At 42.2% G+C, this 22,010-nt stretch overlaps 2 protein-coding genes across 2 annotated transcripts; one reads left to right on the top strand and one right to left on the bottom strand.

The window, feature by feature from the left end:
- Positions 1-6,377: 6,377 nt before the first annotated feature.
- On the top strand, positions 6,378-15,345 carry LOC113010080 (elongation factor 2b). The gene is made up of 14 exons (XM_026148915.2): positions 6,378-6,531; positions 7,733-7,947; positions 9,204-9,385; positions 9,469-9,680; positions 9,767-9,945; positions 10,174-10,279; positions 10,506-10,758; positions 10,888-11,083; positions 11,209-11,332; positions 11,508-11,750; positions 12,886-13,239; positions 13,357-13,539; positions 13,681-13,813; positions 14,671-15,345. The coding sequence occupies exons 1-14, from the start codon at positions 6,529-6,531 to the stop codon at positions 14,862-14,864; spliced, it is 2,577 nt and encodes an 858-aa protein (XP_026004700.1). The 5' UTR covers positions 6,378-6,528; the 3' UTR covers positions 14,865-15,345.
- A 471-nt stretch (positions 15,346-15,816) lies between these two features.
- btbd2b (BTB (POZ) domain containing 2b) lies at positions 15,817-21,895 on the bottom strand. Its single transcript, XM_026148918.2, has 9 exons — positions 21,345-21,895; positions 21,139-21,258; positions 19,765-19,921; positions 19,442-19,547; positions 19,149-19,346; positions 18,843-19,035; positions 18,292-18,379; positions 17,533-17,679; positions 15,817-16,890 (listed from the first exon to the last, which is right to left on the bottom strand). Exons 1-9 carry the CDS (start codon positions 21,863-21,865, stop codon positions 16,729-16,731), a joined length of 1,692 nt encoding a protein of 563 aa, XP_026004703.1. The 5' UTR covers positions 21,866-21,895; the 3' UTR covers positions 15,817-16,728.
- Positions 21,896-22,010: the final 115 nt, after the last annotated feature.

The raw sequence follows: 22,010 nt of genomic DNA, 5'->3' as shown, positions 1-22,010 counted from the left end.
GAAGGGAGATTACTTAATTGTTAATAAGTGTGACCTTTGAGGTCATAAATCAGCAGTTGGTGTATGCTGTCAAATTCTTTTTTTATTTTTTTTAAATTGGACAAGCTAAATTTAAAGCCCAATTTATTGCTTTCAAACACAGAAAGTGGAAAGACTGACTTTTAATTTGCACCAGTTTGGACTAAGCCCAACAAAAGTTCAATACTCCTCTCTCTGCTCATCACTAAGGAATCCACAAGGCAGTGGAAACACACACGAAAGGGTTTAATCTGAATTCAAGGGTTAGAAACTGTCTATTTGATTATTTGAAAATTAGAGAGAGTTAGTAAAAGAAAGTCAGGATGTGCTTCTAAGCCACTGAGGGATTAACAAAAAGGGCAGCTGTACTTCAAACTCTATTCACTGACACTGAAAGCCAGCGCAGAGATCTGATTTGAAGCAGAGCTGAAGCTGTCTGGGAGGTTTCTGGATGGAAATCGAAGGAAAAGAAAAAATGCTCCCCTTCTATGGGACTTCTTCCTGATTCTTCTTATGGCTTTAAGGTTGAATAAGGACTTGAACTAATTTAATTAAAAGGTAAAAGTCAATAAAAGTCAGGATTACACTGAGATTTTGTGCTTGGTCTTTGGTCATCAAAGCCAGAAACTGAGATGAGAACTATCTTTCAGTTAGCTGTCGTTTAGCTGGAGACAGTTCTGGCACATCTAAAATGATTTTAAGACAGTCCAAGAGTTACTAATGATAGTCTTGGTAATATTTCACATAATGAAGCCCAGTGAAGGGCTCAATGTGCAAATAGAAGAGAACAATGAGTGAGCAGCAGGGAACCCCCAAATTCTTGTTGGTCCACTTAGATCCAAAATTACAGAAACAAGTTTCCAGAAGATACAGTATCATGAAAAATAAACGTTTCACATGATCCAATGATTCAGTAGCTTGTAGATCTACTTGTAGAAGCAATAACTTTTTTTTATGACTTTATCAGTCTCTCACATCACTGTGGCGGACTTTATGGGCACCTGTTTATGCACAACTATCTTAAGTGTAGTGTTTCAGTCAGGTTAGGGTCTGGACTTTGACTGGGCCATAGTAATACTTCATTGTTTTCATTGTAGATTGTTGTAAATTTGCTGCTGTGCTTGCCAAGATTTATCTGAGACAGATGGCTTCACATTTGAGTCTAGAATATTTTGGTACACAGAGGAGTTTGCAATTGATTCATTGACCGCAAGGTGCCCAGATGCCGTGGCTTTAAAACAAGCCCAAATCATCACCCCTCCACCACCGTGCTTGGTTTTCTCCATTATGACCGGCCCCCCACCCCAAACCGAACTTTAAGTGGGACGGTTAAAAAACCAAAAACCAAACTGAGATTAAATATAATTGCTATCTACAAAGGTTATTTTAATCTATAACAGCAGATGTGTCCAAGCTACTCTTTTTTAAAAAGTGGCTCAACAATTACAGTTTTTCAGTGGTTTGAGAAAAATAACATTTCAGCAAACAGCTGCAAAGACCTTTCAGTGAAGCTTGTTGTCAAAGCATCAAGAAAGAGAATGCGATTGTTCTGGACAGTTTCTTTCAGTCGCTGGCAGCAAACAAACTGATAATTACCTTAATGTTTTGGGGTTTTTTGTCAGCAAACTGTTTACAACAACAAAAGAGTTCAGCTGAAGCTACTGTGAAGGGATGGATCAATCAAGGTGGATCGACATGAGAAAAAAACATGCATCCTTCTAAATGAAGTATTTATTTTCTTTGTGTCTTTCAAATAGACACTTGCTCCTCAAGTTACAGCTCTTTAGAAAGCTGATCAATGACTTTTTTTTTTTGCTTTCCTAATGCAAAACATCGTTATCCGTTCCTTATCTTTGCTGTCATAATTAACAGCATCTGTTTCATGCTAGCACGCCCCATGAAGCAAAAGATATTACATAATGTGTTCTTCCAGCAATTACACAAGGGGAACATGCACATTGGCAGAGATTATCTCATTGTTATCACAGGGGAAGGGATTGTTTCAGTGGCAGAGCTACTTAGTATTACACCCGTCTAAAAGCAGAATAAGCACAATCAATAGTCAGCATTCTTTTAAGAATGAACACCATCAGCTCAATCCTCCTATTGCCATATCAACTTCAAAGCATCGCTACACCTTTGAGGGAACACAGCCTGGTAGCTCAAATAATTCAAAGCCATTTTCCTTTCTCTTCACATAATTTTATATGACATTTTTGCCTTCATCAGATGGCTCGAAGCAGACAGAGATGCCAGATATTTTCTTTGGGTTCTGAATTTATGTTTTTTTGTTACCTTTACTAAGCTGTTCAAAAGTCAGAGTGAAGAGGGACTTTATGGGAAGAACGAAAGTGAAACTGTGGCACGGCAGAAAGGACGCAAATCTTTCTTATCTTTTGTTTGTCAGGCATGCATAATGTGAATAAATCAAATTCTCTGAGGTGTCTGATTCCCAGGCTTGGTGGAGACGCTTGTTTTACAGGCTAGGTTGGATTTCCAGACCTAAAATACAATTCAAATGTCAAAAAGCCCCTGTTGTATAAGGCCAAAAAAGGTTATTTAAATACACTCTGGTGAGACTAATGGAAATGGATGGTGTATTAGCATATTCTGCTGTGTTAGACTCTTTCTTACTTAAGAAAATAACGCTCACAGTGAAGCCACCGTACAAATCCATTATGACCGCTATACTTTAGTTTTTCAAAGACTTGCTTCTTAAGTATATTAGTTGCTTTAAAATCAACATATTCATGAATACGCCTAATTAAATGGCAGCAGAGCGCTGCTATCTTTATTGTTGTTCTAACTGGAGATTAGAGAGTATCAAAGTACTTTGAGTGCAGTGATTATCTAACCGGGGCATTTTGAGCACATCTCTAGATACCAGGAATAAGTTGCTGCTCAGTACACGTAACTGTTATTGCATATTAGATCACAATGTGAATGCATATTCAGATATCTCCATGTGAGAGCAGGTTGGTTAGGGTGAAGGAAAAGAACATCTATTGGACACCTTAGGGTGTTTTAAAATGAAATATACCATGAAATCACTTTTATGCGGTCAGTTCTCTTCCAGTGAAATGACCTGCACAGGTACCAGTGACTGCAGCTCCACAGAAATGGTCTCACAGCTCACCCTATTCCCTGGCAAGAAAGTGTTCAATAAGATGTGTGGAGAGCAAAAGAATCATATAAAAAATACACAGCTACTGCAGTGATCAAAGAAATGCCTTCTTCAGGTCCATGGGTGTGAAGTCACGGGCTGAAAACATGTTTGAAGCTTACATCAAGGTCATTTAACCAGCCACAAAGTGCATTTTCATTAGCTCTTATCTGAAGCTCAGTAATTGCTCTAATGTGAGCAAAATCGTTCTATATCTACAGCTGGGAAATTGTTAGTGTGTGCAAACAGGAGAAACACGCTTGTCCGCTGTCTCTAGTGGAGCTGACTGTACGTTATTGGTAAAATCATAAACTCTGCAATTAGGAGACAAAGATTAAACACAGCCTTCAGCTACAGCTACAACGGAGTACCAGCTCAGCGTCTGCTTTTTGAAATTTCCCATCATGTGTGCCACTAGTATGAGATAATCCACAGCTTTCTCCTCACTCTCACAGCTACAAGTGTCATGTAATTGGCTTCTTCAGCGCTACGCTTGCAGCGAATGCCCACATGCAACTGGGAATTGTTTTCAATCATGTAAGATTTTTTTTCGTTGGCTTTCTGATTTCCCTAAAGATCTTCAGGTAACAACCCCAAATGTTCATTTTAAATCTAAATTCAGTATCCGCAGGCACATCATGTGGATTCTATCAGTTTATAAGTTTATTATTACATTTAAAAATATGATATCATAACATCGATAGTTTTTGTTATTTCTTAAATTTAATGTTATCTATTCATTTTTCTACTGCCAAGTTTGGAAATCAGTTCCCTTAATGTGTAAAATCCTCCTGTGACTAGTAAAGGGAATATATTTCCCACCGTTTGGAGTTTGACAAAAGAAAGAAAGAAAAAAAAAGGCAGACATGCTCCACTTTAAGCTGCACTGTGGCAGTCAGCGTCCTACACCGAAAGCTTCAGAGAGACTCCTGCTAAAAGGCCAATCAAGATATCGTCCTCCACTGTTTTGCAATTTTAAGACTACTTCACTGAGTTTATGAAAACTACCTCTGTAGCTTTTGCATAAATCTGATGATTAGATGAAAGACACCGTTTTTCAGATGAAGTAATCTGCACACCACTGCCTATGCGACTGCAGACAGCACGCTCTTTCTGCTGTGAACGTTGCTGTTTTAGTAGGTCAGCCCTGCTGGAGGAAACGTGACACACTGCGCAGTGATATTGCAGTAATATCAGCTTTATCAGCTGCACTGACCATGGAAACCACTGGTTCTTGTTTAGTCACCACAAACTTTAATATCTGGACTCCCTTGTGTTAAAAAGGGCATTATACAATGAATAATCTTTGGAGCTGTGTAGATCTTTTATTGTTGCTCACTAAATTTAAATTTGTTTTGCTTCTTATAGTGCTCTGAAGACAAAAAGTAGAGCTTTCTAATGATATGTATTTTAGGGAGTTTTAACAAAAGATTTTCTACATTTAGAGACTATGAGCAGAAATTATAAATGCAAGCTCAAAACTAAAAATAAACATTGAAAAAAGAAATCGTCTTGCAGCATCGTTTGCTTTGTGGTTTTATCTTCATCTGAAATTCATGAGTAAAGCTTTCTTTAGAGATAATAATCATCTGCTCTCATGAGAGCCCATTATGTGCTTATTATGGGAAACCCACGAATAATGTATTTTTCAGTTATTTCCTTTCTGGACATGTAGAGCACAGTCCACTGGTTTAATAAGAAAGATACCCCCTCCCCAACAATTGTTATCACAGGGGGAGGGATTGTTTCAGTGGCAGAGCTACTTATTATTGCACCAGATTGATTAAATGTGTTCTTTACATTACTCAGTTTTCATTTCAGTGTCCCATTCCACATATCTTGGCACCTCCCAAACATGTTTTGTCCTGCTCTGCCCTCAGCTGGTGGAGGACTGCTACGGCGCCCTGTCTAGCAGTGGCCTGCTTTATTCCACGGGGATCGATATTTCAGAGGCGGAGGTGTACATCAAAATGTTTGGGGGGGAAGAGGCGGAGCATGGGAAAAAAAGGAAGGAAACATTCAGTTTTTGCTGCGGATAAGGCTTTCCTGTGAAATTGGCTCTAGCATGCATCGCACTCTCCAAGTGCTGCTAAACGTCATTCACTGACACGCCCAGAAGCAGCTGCACGCTAAGATACGGAGAAATACAAGCAAACAACAGTAATACATGCTTTCTAATGCATCGTTGGCTCCTTAGGTGGGCTAAAGAGAAGTGGACCAGACGGTGTGGTTAAACAGATGCACTGACAGTGAAATCCTGCGGAATTTTCATATGTTTACGATTACAATTAGGCCAGTACACACTGTAACAAATTGAATTGAATTGAATTTTGTTTTTTGTGTGTGTACAAAGAAATAAATGTATTTTTTGTTAATAAATACATACATAAATTAACAAATAAATAAAAGTTTTTAAGTCCAAAAACAATATATAGGTGTGGTAGTGTGGTAAGTCTCAAATGCAATCAATGTGTCAACGATATTCCAAAACCATACACAAAATATTTAGTATTTACTCAAAACACAGCAAATAGCAATACAAATTCTATAAAATCTGGACTTATGTTATCAAATGCTATACCACAGAAATGCGTGATTCGAATGAAGCTCTTTTTTAATGTTGAGTTAAAGCTTTAACGCAAAGAAATCTAATGTGCAGTATATATTTATACTGATATCCATATTTATGTTTAATTAATTCTGTATCCTTTATATGGACCTTACCGCACCGTTTGCACAGGAAACGTGTCTTCGCGTCTATACACTGTTTGTGTATAGACTGGATTACAATAAAGGTTTGTCTGTCTGTATAGCTGAAGCCATAGAAACTAATCACTGAATAAAGCTTCAGTTGGTATTACCTCCTTTAGAAAGTGGTCATCTCTGTTGCCAAACCACTTTATCTTTTCACTTTAGTGCATTTTGGTTCGATTATGTTACTTTCTAACAATGTAAATATCAACTGTACAAAAGTACTTGTTCTTAAGTTTTGGATCTTTCGTGGCAGCTGGAGGCACAAACATACATGGTTAAGTCAACAGAAGTGCGCCCTTCTTACTCTCACGCACTCACAAACACAGCCGGGCACTCACACGCGCACACGCACACGCACTCAGCACGGACGTATTAGGATAACATGGCAAAGCGCCACGGACATGTGATATGTGACGGGCTGCTGAGCTGCAGCGCCCCCTGCAGCTGCAGTCACTGACCGGACACCGCTACACGGCAGCCGCATCAGCAGCAGCAGCAGCGCCTCTCCTGTCACCACCGGGACTGCCTGTCCTCAGAGGCAGCGACTACGGCAATAACCCGTCGCACATAAAGACCCACGACCTGCAGACAACATGGTGAGTGAAACTAGAGCCTTAAATGTATAGATGATGCCTTTAATGTATTTGTAGCAGCGAGGGAAAACACGCTGTCAAATGCTGCACCCAACAACCGTTATGAGTTGTAGGCTCCGACTGCAGCCGCACCGGATCCCGTCAGGTCCGTGAAATGGATGCCGATGCCCGGTGGTGTTATGTGATCGGATAAGGGCTCTGTTTGTGCGCCGTTATAACATGCGCAACAGCCGGCCGATAACGCAGGGCTGTGGCCTCCAGTGCACGGGCCGCTCAGCTCTCACTGTGACGTCCACTGCAAAGCCTTTAATATCACGCTGCTCTGGCATGACCGCAGAAATATCACGTTAATACAGCTGCCCACAGAGGGAACGCACATGGCCATGGCATGTCTAATGTAAATGTCATCAGCTCTGTTTGTGTGTGGGGGGGAAATGTAGATTTTCATTTGATTAGAAGAGATTGCGTCATTGCTTTTTATTTAAGAAGCGATGGAAACGTGTTATTACATATAGGCAGGCTGCACTACGTCACACTCAGAGAGCTGCACCGCATTTCATCTGAGTGTTTTGCAGCAGTGGGTGATGTAAAAATGAATTATTTCACCAAAAGAGTCTTTGGTTGTGTTCATTTATATATCCAGTGTGATATTTCTGAATTGATGAATACATTTGTTCTGCTAGGAAAGCTTTGAGGGACACTGGACCTTGTTTTCTTCATATTTTTTATTTACAGAGGATTATGGGGATGGTTTTATATAGTCTTAACAACCCACTGCTAGACAAACTGTCATCTTGTCATCTTAGAGGACTGCCCTCTTCATATATTACACATTAAATAGCAAACTTAGTGGTTAACACTCTTTCTGTAGATTTAGTTTAAGGTCTAAAATCAAGAGACCGTGTTTTCTTGCAATTGTGGTACATTGCGTTCACCCCCACTCAGTTGCCACATGGTGAATGGTGACTCAGTAATTCTGGAAATCAGGAGGTAAAGTCTTTAAGCGGTGTCCACTCTCCTTCTTCCTGGGTTCAGTTTCAAACATGTCTTTCTTTTTATAACTCTTCTCGGAGCGGCTGGGGAGAGCTGGTAGTGGACAGAAATAGATGCATATGATGAATAAAATGAGCCTGTGCTAGTTGGAAATGGATGACTGTAGCCACCCTGCTCCCCTCCCCTTCTAAATCTCCAACCCTCCCTCCAGGTGAACTTCACGGTGGATCAGATCCGTGCCATCATGGACAAAAAGTCCAACATCAGAAACATGTCCGTGATCGCACACGTGGATCATGGGAAGTCCACGCTGACCGACTCGCTGGTATCCAAAGCGGGGATCATTGCATCGTCCCGTGCCGGAGAAACCCGCTTCACAGACACACGCAAAGACGAGCAGGAGCGCTGCATCACCATCAAATCTACGTATGTGCTTTGTGTTTGTAGCAGGAACTATTCATAATTTATCCTAACAGTACTGGTTAATTTAAATATTTTTATTACGCGTTCAACCTCCCAAATTCTCGTCATCTGCCTGATCAGATCTGTGTGGGTTTGATTTTGATATTTCTATACGCTGACATCACACTCAAACTTTAATCAATGAGTAAAAATGCAGAGGAGAGACATGGGTGTTGCTTAGGGTTCTCAAATGTGAAGCTAAAATTCAGCATTCTTTCTAATGGCCAGCAGGGGGCGACTTCTTTGGTTCCAAAAGATGTTTGATTGTGAAGAAGTGTAAAAGAAAATGACAATGCTGCTTCAGGAAACATTTACCTGATGACTTTGTGGCCTCGTTCTCTAAACACAAGTCTTATTTTATACAGTTTGATCTTCCTTTTTTAAAATTATTATCTGACTTTGAGGATAATAAATAATAAAGCACGTAAAGAGTATTTCAGGTTGCGACTGGCAAGTGTGGCCATCCCTTATATATAGTCTGTGTCATAGACAAATATACTGATTGGAAGCGATCAATACTGTTCTATCTTTGGCAGGAAATATTGGGTACACATAATAACTCATCAATCATACTAAGACCTTGACTCAAAAAGAAGACGTACTTGGCCTTCAGCTGTCAGATCTCCCTGTTTGGTTGTGTTTGTAGGGCATATATGTCCGATAAAAAGAAGGGCTATAGTAAGTACATTACCAAAATAAGAAATATTTGTGCCATACTGAGTTCATTATTGTTATGAAATTGTGTTATGTATTTTAACCTCAAGGTACACATCGTTTCTAAAGGCGGCGGGCTGTGCTGTGTATTTAATTGGAACATGCATCTCATACTTGATTGGTTCATAATCACAGCACTTGTTTTATTTGTAAGTTGCTCGTGGTGTTATACTTTATCGACACACGTTAAGTACCATATTTGACTTGCAGAATTGTTTCTCTGTTCCAAATTTAGAGAGGTGTTAAAAAACACTGTTTTAGAGATTTACACATGGATGTTTGTATATAATAAATGCACCAGCAGAGATCACCAAATATTAATTCAAATCTATGCAGTCAGGACACTTAGTAGCAGCTGAAAGTCTTTGCTGTCTCTTTTATTAGAGGATGGTCTGACTCATCCGTGTGAGTGCAGTTTTTGAGATTTATTTACATAAATCGTTAAATTTATCAGTGCAGAGTTAACACATCTCAAGGTTTTTCTATGTTCTCTCACTCTCTTTCAGGGCCATCTCCATGTATTATGAGCTTGGAGAGAACGACTTGGCGTTTATCAAGCAGAGCAAAGACGGAAACGGCTTCCTCATCAACCTGATCGATTCCCCGGGTCACGTTGATTTCTCTTCTGAGGTCACCGCTGCCCTTAGAGTAACTGATGGAGCCCTGGTTGTGGTGGACTGTGTCTCAGGTAATTAGACATAAAACACTCGTCCTGTCACTCACATACACACTCGTACGCACTGAGGCTTACCTGTTTGTTTCCACTGACAGGTGTGTGCGTGCAAACCGAGACCGTACTGCGTCAGGCCATCGCTGAGCGCATAAAGCCGGTTCTCATGATGAACAAGATGGACCGGGCCCTGCTTGAGCTGCAGCTGGAGCCAGATGAGCTCTATCAGACCTTCCAGCGTATTGTGGAGAACGTTAACGTCATTATCTCCACCTATGGAGAGGATGAGGGTGGACCCATGGGGAACATTATGGTGAATACATACTTACGCTGGTAAAATACCTTCTAAAACTTTCAATATATGGGTAGTTACAATGAATGCTATCATTTATTCCTCAGATTGACCCTGTTATTGGAACAGTTGGCTTTGGCTCGGGCCTCCACGGATGGGCTTTCACCTTGAAGCAGTTCGCTGAGATGTATGTGGCTAAGTTTGCTGCTAAAGGAGTTGCACAGCTGGGACCAGCAGAGAGGTGCAAGAAAGTGGAGGACATGATGAAGAAACTGTGGGGAGAAAGGTGAACACGAGTGCACGTACAGTGCCCTCTCTGGTTACAGTGTGGTACATCAGAGGTGCTGCATGTGTTAAGAAGGATGCTTGTACATGGACCACACCCCTTTTTCTGTGTCAATGTTCAGGTGGTGTTTAGTGGTTCTTTAAAATTTAAGCATTAATACAAGACAGTGGGCAGCAAGTGATATTCAGGCAACATATTTTTATATAATAATTTCATTGCATTTTCCAGATATTTCGATCCAAGTGCTGGAAAATTCAGTAAGACCGCCACCGGCCCCGATGGTCAGAAATTACCTCGAACTTTCTGCCAGCTTGTTTTGGATCCCATCTTTAAGGTGAATGTACTAAAGATGCTTTATTTCAGCAAATTGTGTATTTTTTATGTTTCTAACATTGTTAAAAGGGGATTTAAAGCTCTTAAATTTCAGACATTTCAGATCCAGACTGTGACTGGATCCAAACTAAGATGATTAGACTTTAAGTAGAGTCTGAAAAGTCACTGCCTTTGATTAATGCCCTAATTTTTTTTTTTTTTTGTCCTTTTTCTCATTGACCTCTTAGGTGTTTGATGCCATCATGAATTTCAAAAAAGAAGAGACAGCCAAGCTAATTGAAAAGCTGGATGTCAAACTTGACTCAGAGGACAAAGAGAAGGAGGGGAAGCCCCTGCTGAAGGCTGTAATGCGACGCTGGCTCCCTGCCGGAGAGGCCCTGCTCCAGATGATTACCATCCACCTGCCCTCCCCCGTCACTGCGCAGAAATACCGCTGTGAGCTGCTCTACGAAGGGCCCGGAGATGACGAGGCTGCCATGGGTCAGTAGAACACCTTCACGTGACTCAATTCAATTAAAAGTATTTGTATTATTATTAAGTAGCTTTAGAAGAATTATCACTGTTTATTTTGACTGTGGTAAATTCACAACTTCGAAACTCTCTTCTCAGGTATTAAGAACTGTGATCCTAAGGCCCCACTGATGATGTATATTTCCAAGATGGTCCCAACCAGTGACAAGGGTCGTTTCTATGCCTTCGGCCGTGTGTTTTCTGGCTGCGTGTCCACAGGGCTGAAGGTGCGCATCATGGGGCCAAACTTCACCCCTGGCAAGAAGGAAGACCTCTACATCAAACCCATCCAGAGGTGGGCATGTTTATCTACAAACTGTACACAGTACAGGTCCAAGATAGTAGGAAAAGCTCAGAATGTGTGACTCCCCTTTCTTCTTTTTTTTATATCCTTCTTATTTTATCACCACGTCAATCTAGGACTATTTTGATGATGGGTCGCTATGTGGAGCCTATTGAAGATGTTCCCTGTGGCAACATCGTGGGTCTTGTTGGAGTAGACCAGTTCCTGGTTAAGACTGGAACTATTACCACCTTTGAACAGGTAGCGTGTCACTTTCCCTTTGTTCTGTATCTACACAGAGTGTGCTCTAGTTTAAAAACCGAGGCATGACAAATGAATCAATAGCTATTAACACGGAGTCATTATTTGGTGTGGCTTCCTGATAAAACAAACCTTAAAAGAATCTAGTCTTATCACTCATCGATTCCATCTTCAGGCCCACAACATGAGAGTGATGAAGTTCAGCGTGAGCCCTGTTGTCCGAGTGGCCGTGGAGGCCAAGAATCCTGCTGACTTGCCCAAGCTAGTGGAGGGCTTGAAGCGTCTGGCTAAGTCAGACCCCATGGTGCAGTGCATCATCGAAGAGTCCGGGGAGCACATCATCGCTGGAGCAGGAGAGCTTCACCTGGAGATCTGCCTGAAGGACTTGGAGGAGGACCACGCCTGCATTCCACTGAAGGTGAGCAAAGGAGTAGAGGTTTACTGGCAAGGTGCAAGACAGGTCACTGATGCAAGGTTAATATTAATAGCTATTACAAGTACTGATTTGTTTACGTCACATATATGAAAAGCAGCCTCACGACAGACAATCCGAACTATAAACCTGAATACAATTTAAACTGTTGTGTTTAGATAGATGGGTGGTCTGTACCACACAGCAAGCAGTAATATTAATCAGGTAACCCATTAAAAAGAAGAGGTCCACTTTAATGACTTGAAGTAGTGGATGAGGCCTAGTGGACTCTGACTGGCTCCAGCTGCCTATCAAATCAATTATTAGGGTAGATGAGTTATTAAAGAAAAATAATCACCCCACTCAGAGTTGTTATAAGTGGGGTAACTCTTCATAAAGGCCAGAACCGTTTTTTGAACCAGGCTATAAATGTGCTTTTTAATGCAGTAAAGTTGACCATTTTAACATGTTAGTCTAAGGCAGGGGTAGGCAACTCCAGGCCTTGAGTGCCGGTGTCCTGCAGGTTTTAGATCGCACCCTCAGTTAACACACCTGAATCAAATGATTAGTTCATTACCAGGCCTCTGGAGAACTTCAAGAAATGCTGAGGAGTCATTTAGCCCTTTAAATCAGCTGTGATGGATCATGGACACATCTAAAACCTCCTCGGCACCGGCACTCAAGGCCTGGAGTTGCCTACCCCTGGTCTAAGGGGATTGGCTAGATGTTGGAGCCAGCCTCAAGTGGTGACTAGAGGAACTGCAGTTTTTGCTACTTCTGCACGAGCTTTGTTTTTCAACCCCTTAGGACTGATTTAATTTTGCCTTTTCTTTCTCTCTCATTCTTGAGACTACATATAATCCAGGTTCACTTTTAATCACAATAAAACTTGTGATTGCAGACATCAATCATATTTATTTGCTAATTTCATTTAATATTTTTCCTCTGCTTGTGCACAGTTTGACAACCACTCAATTAGGACAAGTAGCTTTCAAATGCTAAACATAAGAGCTTTACATAGCCTTACTGATTATGTGGGGCTAGAATTAGATAAAATAAAAAATATATATACATTTTATTCCCATATTTTTGAAGTATTGCTCATACCATCAATCCTGACCAATTCTTTACCTCTTTGTAGAAATCCGACCCAGTGGTGTCTTACAGAGAGACGGTGACGGAAGAATCCGACCAGCTGTGTCTGTCCAAGTCCCCCAACAAGCACAATCGTCTCTTCATGAAGTCCCGTCCGTTCCCCGACGGCCTGGCTGAAGATATCGAGAAAGGGGATGTCACTGCTCGGCAGGAGCTCAAAGCCCGTGCACGTTACCTTGCTGACAAGTATGAGTGGGAGGTGACAGAAGCCAGGAAGATCTGGTGCTTCGGTCCAGATGGAACCGGGCCCAACCTGCTGATAGACATGACAAAAGGGGTTCAATACCTCAATGAGATCAAGGACAGCGTAGTGGCTGGTTTCCAGTGGGCAACTAAGGAGGTGGGCAGCTAATTAATTCATACTCGTGTTGCATTTTAAATTCTTATTAGACTGTAAAACAGCTAGCTATTTATAACCTTGCGTTCACACACTCCTGTCTCTGTCCTCGCCCTGCAGGGTGCACTGTGTGAGGAGAACATGCGCGCAATTCGCTTTGACATTCATGATGTGACACTGCACGCAGACGCCATTCATCGCGGGGGAGGACAAATTATTCCCACAGCTCGCAGGGTCCTGTACGCCTGCCAGCTCACTGCTCAGCCTCGGCTCATGGAGCCGGTTTATCTTGTGGAGATTCAGGTTGGTGTTTGGACTAGAGTGGGCGCCTGGACATTGCTTGAACACAGGCTTGTAATTTTTTGGAGCTCTTCTATATTCTGAAAGGAAAAACATTTTAGTAACTTTAGTAACTATCTGTGGCCGTGCCTCTTGTCCATGCAGTGCCCAGAGCAGGTTGTCGGTGGGATCTATGGCGTGTTGAACAGGAAACGAGGTCATGTCTTTGAGGAATCCCAAGTGATGGGCACGCCCATGTTTGTGGTGAAAGCCTACCTGCCAGTCAATGAATCCTTTGGTGAGTTTCAGTCGATACTGCTTGCAGTCTTTTGTGGTGGGTTTTAACTCTCAGCTGGAAAGGAGGGCTTAGGTAAAAGAGGGACTGGAGAGGTCTAAAAGCTAAAGTGGATCTCTGAAATGTTTGTGAAGATATACACTCACGTGCCTTTTTATCGGGCTCACCGTTTAACAGCTTATCAACACAACTGTCGAATCAACTGATCAGTTGCATGGCAGCGTCTTATCCTCAGGCTTGTAGACATGGTCAAGAAACCTGCTGAAGTTCGAACTGAGCATCAGAATAAGGAAGAAAGGTGATTTAGGTGATTTTGACTGTGGCATGGTTGTTCGGTCCAGATGGAACCACAAGCTGCTGATCTACTGGGATTTTCCTGCATAAGCGTTTGTAGAGTTTACAGAGAATGGTGTGAAAAAGATAAAACATCCAGTTAGGCAACTTAAATAACCACTCATTACAGCCAAGATATGCAGAAAAGCATCTCTGAATGCACAACACATCAGCTGGGCTACAGTAGCAGAAGAGGTGGTGATGATAGTGTAATGGTGTGAGGAATATTTTCTTGGCACACCTTGGATGCCTTAGTACCAACTTAGTATTATTTAAACACCGCAGCCTTCCTGAGTATTGTTGCTGACCATGTCCATCCCTTTACGGCCACCTCACCCATCTTCAAATCATCTCAGTCTGGTATCTTAAACATGCTTGGTAAACTTGGTAAATGTCTCAACAAACATGTTTAAGACAAATGTAAAGGGCATATCCAGCAACTTAGTTTCAGCTGACAGAGTTGCTGTCTTTGTATATGAAGCTATTCTATTTGAAATAATGCTTTTATCTGTTTTTCTGACCTCCAGGGTTCACAGCTGACCTGCGCAGTAACACTGGAGGCCAGGCCTTCCCCCAGTGCGTATTTGATCACTGGCAGATTCTCCAGGGAGACCCCAGCGACCCTGCCAGCAGGCCCTGCCAAGTTGTCGCTGAAATTAGGAAACGCAAAGGTCTGAAAGAGGGCATACCTGCCCTCGACAACTACTTGGACAAATTGTAACCACTCACCCCGGATTAGAAAATACCAAATCATTCTCTAAACCCTACCCCGTGGGCACTTTCAAATCTTTGCACAGGCTTAAAGGTACATCGCACCAATTGTTTCATCTTTGAGCGCGAAGCAGAAACAAAGCTTAAGCTTCCATTGTAGGCTAGTGGAAGCAGCGATGCTTTTTTTCATTTCACAGCTACAGTACACCAAGTGCCTAGGGCAAGGGTTTGGGGGAGCAATTGGATCAAAGCAGCTGTATTATCAATTCCTTGTTTCTTCTATTCCTTCACATCGTCCCCCTTCTCCTTCTACGTATCTGCCGGGTTGGGCCTGTACAGTGCACTGTGATACTGCTGCAATAATGCATATTTATATGGATCATGGCCAGATTAAAGCGTGGCAATCACAATAAAAGTGTTAAGAAGTGAAACGCACTGGAATGGACGTTTGTTCAGTGGATGTAATGAATAAAAACAACTCATGATGAAAATGTGACTCCTAAAATGTTGTTTTTGCTCTAGAGGGTTTTTTCTGCTGCTTCTCAGATTTTCTCTCTATTTCCTGCTTTTATTTATTTTTATATATATATATATATATATATATATATATATATATATATATAAATAAAAACATTTCTTTAGGATTAAACCAGAAAACAAAATGTATTTGGTCTTAAATGTAAATTTGACAAAAACAATGATCTAATAAAACTCAGATGATTATCAGATAGTGAGCAAAACTTTTTTCTTTTTACCCCTAACTTTTTTTTTCTCCTTTCTCTGCTTACTTTGAATTTGACTTCAGTAAGTGAGGTCTGGTAGTTAAGAGGATGATATATGTTCTGTCTGTGGTTGCAGGTGAACATTATTTCCTTCAGACTAGGGGAGTCAAATATTTTACACTGTGGGTGAAGATTTTCTCCAGTTCTCTCCATTTTGCAGACAAAATACAAGGACGATAATTGTTTTTTCTTCACTCTTTAATCAATGCGCAATTCAAGTTACATATATAATGTTAATAAATGCCACTTTAATATACAACCCTCTCACTTCCATACAGAGACGGGAAAGCTGTTCCACCCACACTTTTTAAAACAAAGCATAAAAGAAACATATCTGAAGAGTTAGTGTGCATCCATACAACAACCAAATTAACATATGCAAGGCCAAGAAGTGCAAGGTTATCTTGGATATAGGCAACTACCAAGCAAGGACACAAGAAATCACAGATTGTACTGTATGTAGAAACCCAAAAAGTAATCATTCTTACCCCTAACCATATTGTTAAGATTAACATGAAGTTTGGTTCAAATTTACCAAGATTTCATAAAGCCTATGAGGTCTGTCAGTATGTGGAAGTTACAGCTAATGTGGGATTCTAGTCTGTACTAAACAGTGATGAGGATCTTTTCTTGGCAAATCTGATAAACTGTACATTCATACAGTTGAGACTCTCCTCTGTGTTAATGCTGTGGAGCACAGAAAGAGGAATCATACAGTTTAAGCCTTTATCAATCCACAGCAGTGACACTGATACTGTGAATAATCTGAGAGGCTTCTCCTTCCCTCTTGTTTCTAAGTGGAGTCAGTTCCAGTCAATTTCAGAGGCTGGTGTCAATATAACACAATGGGATAAAGGAAAGCCACTGAGAAGGAGAAAGACATCTCAAATGACAAGCTTTGACCCATGTAGTGACCTACAACGCTTCCAGGTTGTTTGCCTTCCCATGTTGCCAACAGTTGTGCGCGATATGGAGGGAGCAGTATGAAGTCTGACAGATTAGTCCCCAGTACAGCTGCTGAGGTGCGGCCCTGCGCTCGCTGGTGTCACGGTTGTCACATTTGATGGAAGATTGTTGCAATGTCTGAGGTGACTATGTGTAGAAGATGACCTCGGGAATCTGTCCGTCCTCTACGGAGGTTCCATTGTTGTTGCCTGCTGCGTAGCAGAAGGTGAAACATGTCTTTGTGCCAGTGGATGACGACTCGTGAGTTACCTTTCGCATTCCCTTAGTGCCATAATGAGAGTCTGGACCCTGTAAGACAGAAAATTAAACTCAGTTTTATTCACATATAGTGCCAAATCACAACAAAAGGGAATAAAGAAAAGCCCAACAATCAAACAACTCCCTATGAGCAAGCACCTGGCAACAACGGGAAGGAAAAAACTCCCCTTTAACAGGAAGAAACCAGGCTCAGGGAGGGGCAGCCATCTGCCATGACTGGTTGGGGGTGATGGGAGGGAAAGAGAGGAAAAAACACCAAAGGAGAGAGAGAGCCAGACATTGATAATAACTAATGATTAAATGATTCAGGGTCAGCCCTAATTATATGGTGTGAAGAGCCAATGAATAGAAGATTGTATGGGAAAAATACGCTTTCTCTTTCTAGTCCGTGTCAGCAGTCTGGTTGCAGCATTTTGGATCAACCACTGAAGACTTTTCAAGGAGTTTCTAGGACAGCCTGATAGTAATGAATTGCAGTTGTCCAGCCTAAAAGTATTAAATGACATACTGAGCAAATGCAGGAAAGCAGTCCTACATATTTGTTATATACGTACAGTGAAGGACATGTCCTGGTCAAAATGTAAAAAATTAAACAAATTAGAAAAATATGCTGAACAGTGCAGTACTTGTGCTTTCCTGCTTCAAGTATTAAATGTTTTTGACATTACATACCTTGAGTGTGGCACAGGCAGTGTAGTTGACATTGGGTAGGATCTCCACTGGCTCTTTGAACATGACTCTGAAGGTGTTTGCTGAGCCATCACAGCTGAAGCCTGTGTCGTTCTGCCCCAGCACTGTGTTACTGTCTGTGTGAATGATCTGGAAAATGCATATACCACCTCCATTACAACCAGACAGAAAAGCTTTTCACAATAACTGCTTGTTTACTGTGCTATGAATCAGTTGATGAGGACTTTGCAGTTTTTACCAAATGGTGTGATTTCTTTTCCCGAAGAGAAAACTCCAAGCGGACCAAAATGCATCATTACAAACCACGTGAGACTGTTCGGTCTACTTATTGCCTGAGATGCAATTAACAAAAATAAACATGGGAAGAAGATGATGTGCTCTGAACCAATGGATAAAAGTCTCCAACTCCAAGTGAGGCCTCAGTTCATTCTCTGGCTAGCTGCTACAGTTTGTGCACTGTGCTGCATCCCAGAATATAAAGCATCCCAGGCTACAAGAAGGCATCTAGCTGAACTTGCAGGGTACACCAGGTAGTTGGGTTGGATTGAGGTTTGATCACATTATCACCACCAAAAACTACCCTGGGGTTCCTTTTGAACCAGTTCAAGGGTTCCTCTTTTTCCAAAGGGTCTCTAAAGGGTGCAGATTTTTTGGGCCATACGCAACTGCGATTATCATATTCACACCAAGGAGGAAAACCAACAAGAATATGTTTAGAGAGAAAGGTTTTAAAGACCATACCTGTATGTTGACTTGATAATCTGTGGGTCCGTGTATTGAGCCATATAGCCCAAAACCAACCACGAATATCCTTCTGTTTACAGAGAACCTGTGAATAACAAAAAAACAAAACAAAACAAATATATAGAATATAAACATGTTCCTTCTTTAGTTTTCTAGCCAGTACTGCATGTGATTATAGAAAAAGCTCATCAAACTGAGGCCGTACGACCACTGTTAGTATTATTAGTTACATTTCAATAAACTTCTTATCATTTTTTTCAAAGAACATGGTGAATTTGATTATACTGTCAATGAGGATGTTGAGTTAATGGCAGTGGATGGAAAAAGTAATTTTTTAAAAAGTCTTTTTTTTTAAATTATGTAGTCTTGACTGATTTTGTATTTTGAAAAATACTTTAATAGTATTTTTAATACTTTCACTCATTCACCTTATTAACCTTTTATTGAATTACTTGTCATATTTATACACGACGCCATATTTTCATATTTTACGTTTTTCGTAAAAAGACAGAATCTATAGTTATGGTTTTAAAACGCTCCTGACTCACCGTATGCGGTCACTTGTGCCGCTGTAGCCCCAGCGGCTCTCCACCTGACCAAAACGTGTGATGCTGCACTCCTTTCCGCGGAGGCAGCAGCGAGGGCGGTCAATGAAATCTACGTGTGGCTTCGGGTTGACTGTGAAGTGCAGGAAGAGACTCACCACCTCCCGGTCAGTCAGGATACTGGACTGTGCTGGACCTGGAGGGAAAGGGATGCAACCCGAGGACACACGTCAAAGACTAAATCACAGTGTGTGTTTATAGGAGAGGGAAATGCTTCTTAAAAAACTGATTAAAAATGTTCCCATCCACCTGCAGCAAACTCTTCGATGGTCATGAGAGGGAACCGGATGAGTGTGAGAGCTTTTCCCAGGACTTTACGCTTGTTTTCGGGCGTTGGCTGCAACTGCTGCCTGTGCGCCTCGGCCTCGGCCCAACGAACTGCAGCACTAAACAAACGCACCTCCCTCACTCCCAGAGTATCTCTCTCCAAAACTGCCACCAGTGTGTCTAGAGAAGAAAAGGATGACAAAAAAATATTACACTGTTACTCTGAAATACAAAACTTGGACACAATGGCGCTCACAATAACAAAGACAAATTACCCAGATCTATGTCTGTGAAGCCTTCAGCGGCAAGCGCGTCTCCAGTGTTCTTGTCAATATTTTCCAAGCAGAGGCTTGCAAGCTGTGGCTCATCAAACAACCGTGCCTGAAATTACAAATTATTTTGAATACACAGATAAGTTAAAGGTTTAAGATGACAGCTGCAATCTGCAAAAGGTTGTAGCGTAGTTTATGCTTAGACATGCGTAACTTGAAGTTCAATAAGATGGACTAAATCGTTAACACATGCTCTGCACAGGAATGCTGAAAATACAGTATCGCACTCAAAAGCCAAAAGGTGGAGCCATTTTTCAAAGGCATACCTGTGTCAGCAGCATGAAAGCATTGTCTGCTCTGAGGTTCTTCTTCAGGAACTCCACACAGTGAGCCTCCAGGGCTGGAACTGCATACTTCTTTGCCGTATAGAGTGTGGTCATCACCGTCTCAGGCCCTATCTGAACTTCATCAGAGTAGAGAAACCTGCAGAAAGATGGCAGATTACACATGTTATTGCATTACAGTTACTGTGCATGTGTATATGCCCTAATATTCAATTACGATTATGAATAGCAGCAGATCAGACACAACATTAACACCACCTGGCCAATATCTTGCCACCAAACAGCTCTGGCTCACTGCACCTGCCAGCTTACCTTCTTCTAACCTCAACACGTTTATTGACTGAGGTCACATTCCTCCACTGATGCAGTTCTGATGCCTGCTTTAAGCTATTGTCAGTGGGCAGGAGTCTGCACGGCCACTATGACCAGTATTCAATGAGCTGCAATGAACCAATCTATCATAACCAGCAACTACAGCAATTTTTAGATTTATGTGTTTTTGCTCCCCCTTGAGCCTTTGGTTATTCATGACCCTGTCACTAACTCACTGCTTAATCTTATGGGTTCCCAGTTCTGCCAAGGCCTGCTGGAGATGCTCCGACCCACTTTTCTAAACTTAGCAAAAAAAGTAAGGAAATTTGTGTTTAGTTGATAACTTAATTGTTGTAACAATGCTTCTTGGCAAAATCCTTATACCATTGTTACAACAATTAAGTTATCAACTAAACACAAAGTTATCAACTAAACACAAAAAAGCCTGTTTATTTCCACATTTGTAAGGAAGATGCTTTTGTGGGTTGAGCAGCAGAGGTGAGAGTGTGAATATCAGCCAGTGCAGTTGTGCTGGTCACTCTGGCATGAACAGCATGTCCAGGCTGATCCCACAAGGGTTCAGTGGGGTTGAGATCAGGGCTGCAGGCCGGCCATTCAATCCTCTTTACTTCCAAATTCTGGAGGCAGTCTCTGATAAACCCCACTCTGTGGGAGCAAGTGCGGTCATCTTGGAGGATAGAGTTCAGCCCCAGACCAGATTTGGCAAGTTTTCCATCACTGCAATCCACAAATGCATTTTCACAACTTACAATCGTGGCACCACTTAAAGGGAAATAAGAAGGCTCCCCAACGGTATAAGACAAAGAAAGAAATCAAACAAACACAAATGTCCTTACTTTCTGTTCTTTCCAAGAAGCCACAATCAGGTGCTGACCGTCCCCCATAGCCTAACATATCCCAATACCTCACAGGTCCCATTGTCAGGTGCCCATCCCTGTCATGGGTTTTAATGTTGTGACTGATCGGTATAAAACCACGCCCACTTTAAGGTGAGCGTCGTGTTAAAGACGCTCGGCTCCTTACTTTAGCAAGGCCAGAAAGGCAGCTGGTTCCACATCTGGGAGCTCGATCTCCGTTGACGTGGTCGCCATTCCCCCGTTGAACATGGCATCAAACACTGCGCTGCCCACAGCCAGAACGAACCTGACAGCAGCAGAGACAGAGGCAGGGATAAAGTCGCTTGCAGAGCTGCTTGCAGAGCCTCTTCCCCCCCCACTTAATCCTCTTACCTGTGTGCCGGTATCCTTTGAACTCCCATCCCCTTGCCCACTAAAAAATGAACGTCACTGAGCACCTCGTTGTTGAAGAGGAAAGCGAACCTCTCTTTCACGGTGCTCTTCGTTGCCTGCCAGTTGTACACTGGCTCTCGGTACACCAGCACGGAGGCGGCCGCCGGAGTGGCCGTCGGTGCCGCCGCCGGAGAGGCGTTTGACGCCGCGGTGCTTGCCATGTTGGACGCCGGAGAGGCCATTGCTCCGGCTGCCGCAGCACCTGCCGCAACGGGCTGCTGCAGGGAGTTCTGCGCAGTCGGTTGAGTTCCGGTCGAAACACCGTTGCCGTCTCCCCCTCCAGGCCCAAGCTGCGGGTTGGGCCGCCTCGCGGCTCCCTGCGGCCCCCCAGCTGCACCGACCCCTCCGCCGTTGGATGCGGGCATGGAGAAAACACTGTTGCTGGGTTGGCTGTTTCCCAAAGGACCCGGACCAGAGAAACTGAGGCAAGGAGGCCTGCCGCTGTTGTCTCCAGTAGCCATCTTGAACCCAGAGTAGGCGTAAACAACACACTTCCTCTGTTTATTTATTTCTAGCAGGCTCAACAGTCACATCTGCTTTTTGCTTCCCCCTAGCGTTTATCACAAGTATTGCAAGCTATAATCTGCACCAGTGGGTATTTTTATT

Source organism: Astatotilapia calliptera, chromosome 18, assembly GCF_964374335.1.
Source record: "Astatotilapia calliptera chromosome 18, fAstCal68.1, whole genome shotgun sequence".
Lineage (NCBI taxonomy): Eukaryota > Metazoa > Chordata > Actinopteri > Cichliformes > Cichlidae > Astatotilapia > Astatotilapia calliptera.
This window is presented reverse-complemented; position numbering and strand designations above follow the sequence as displayed.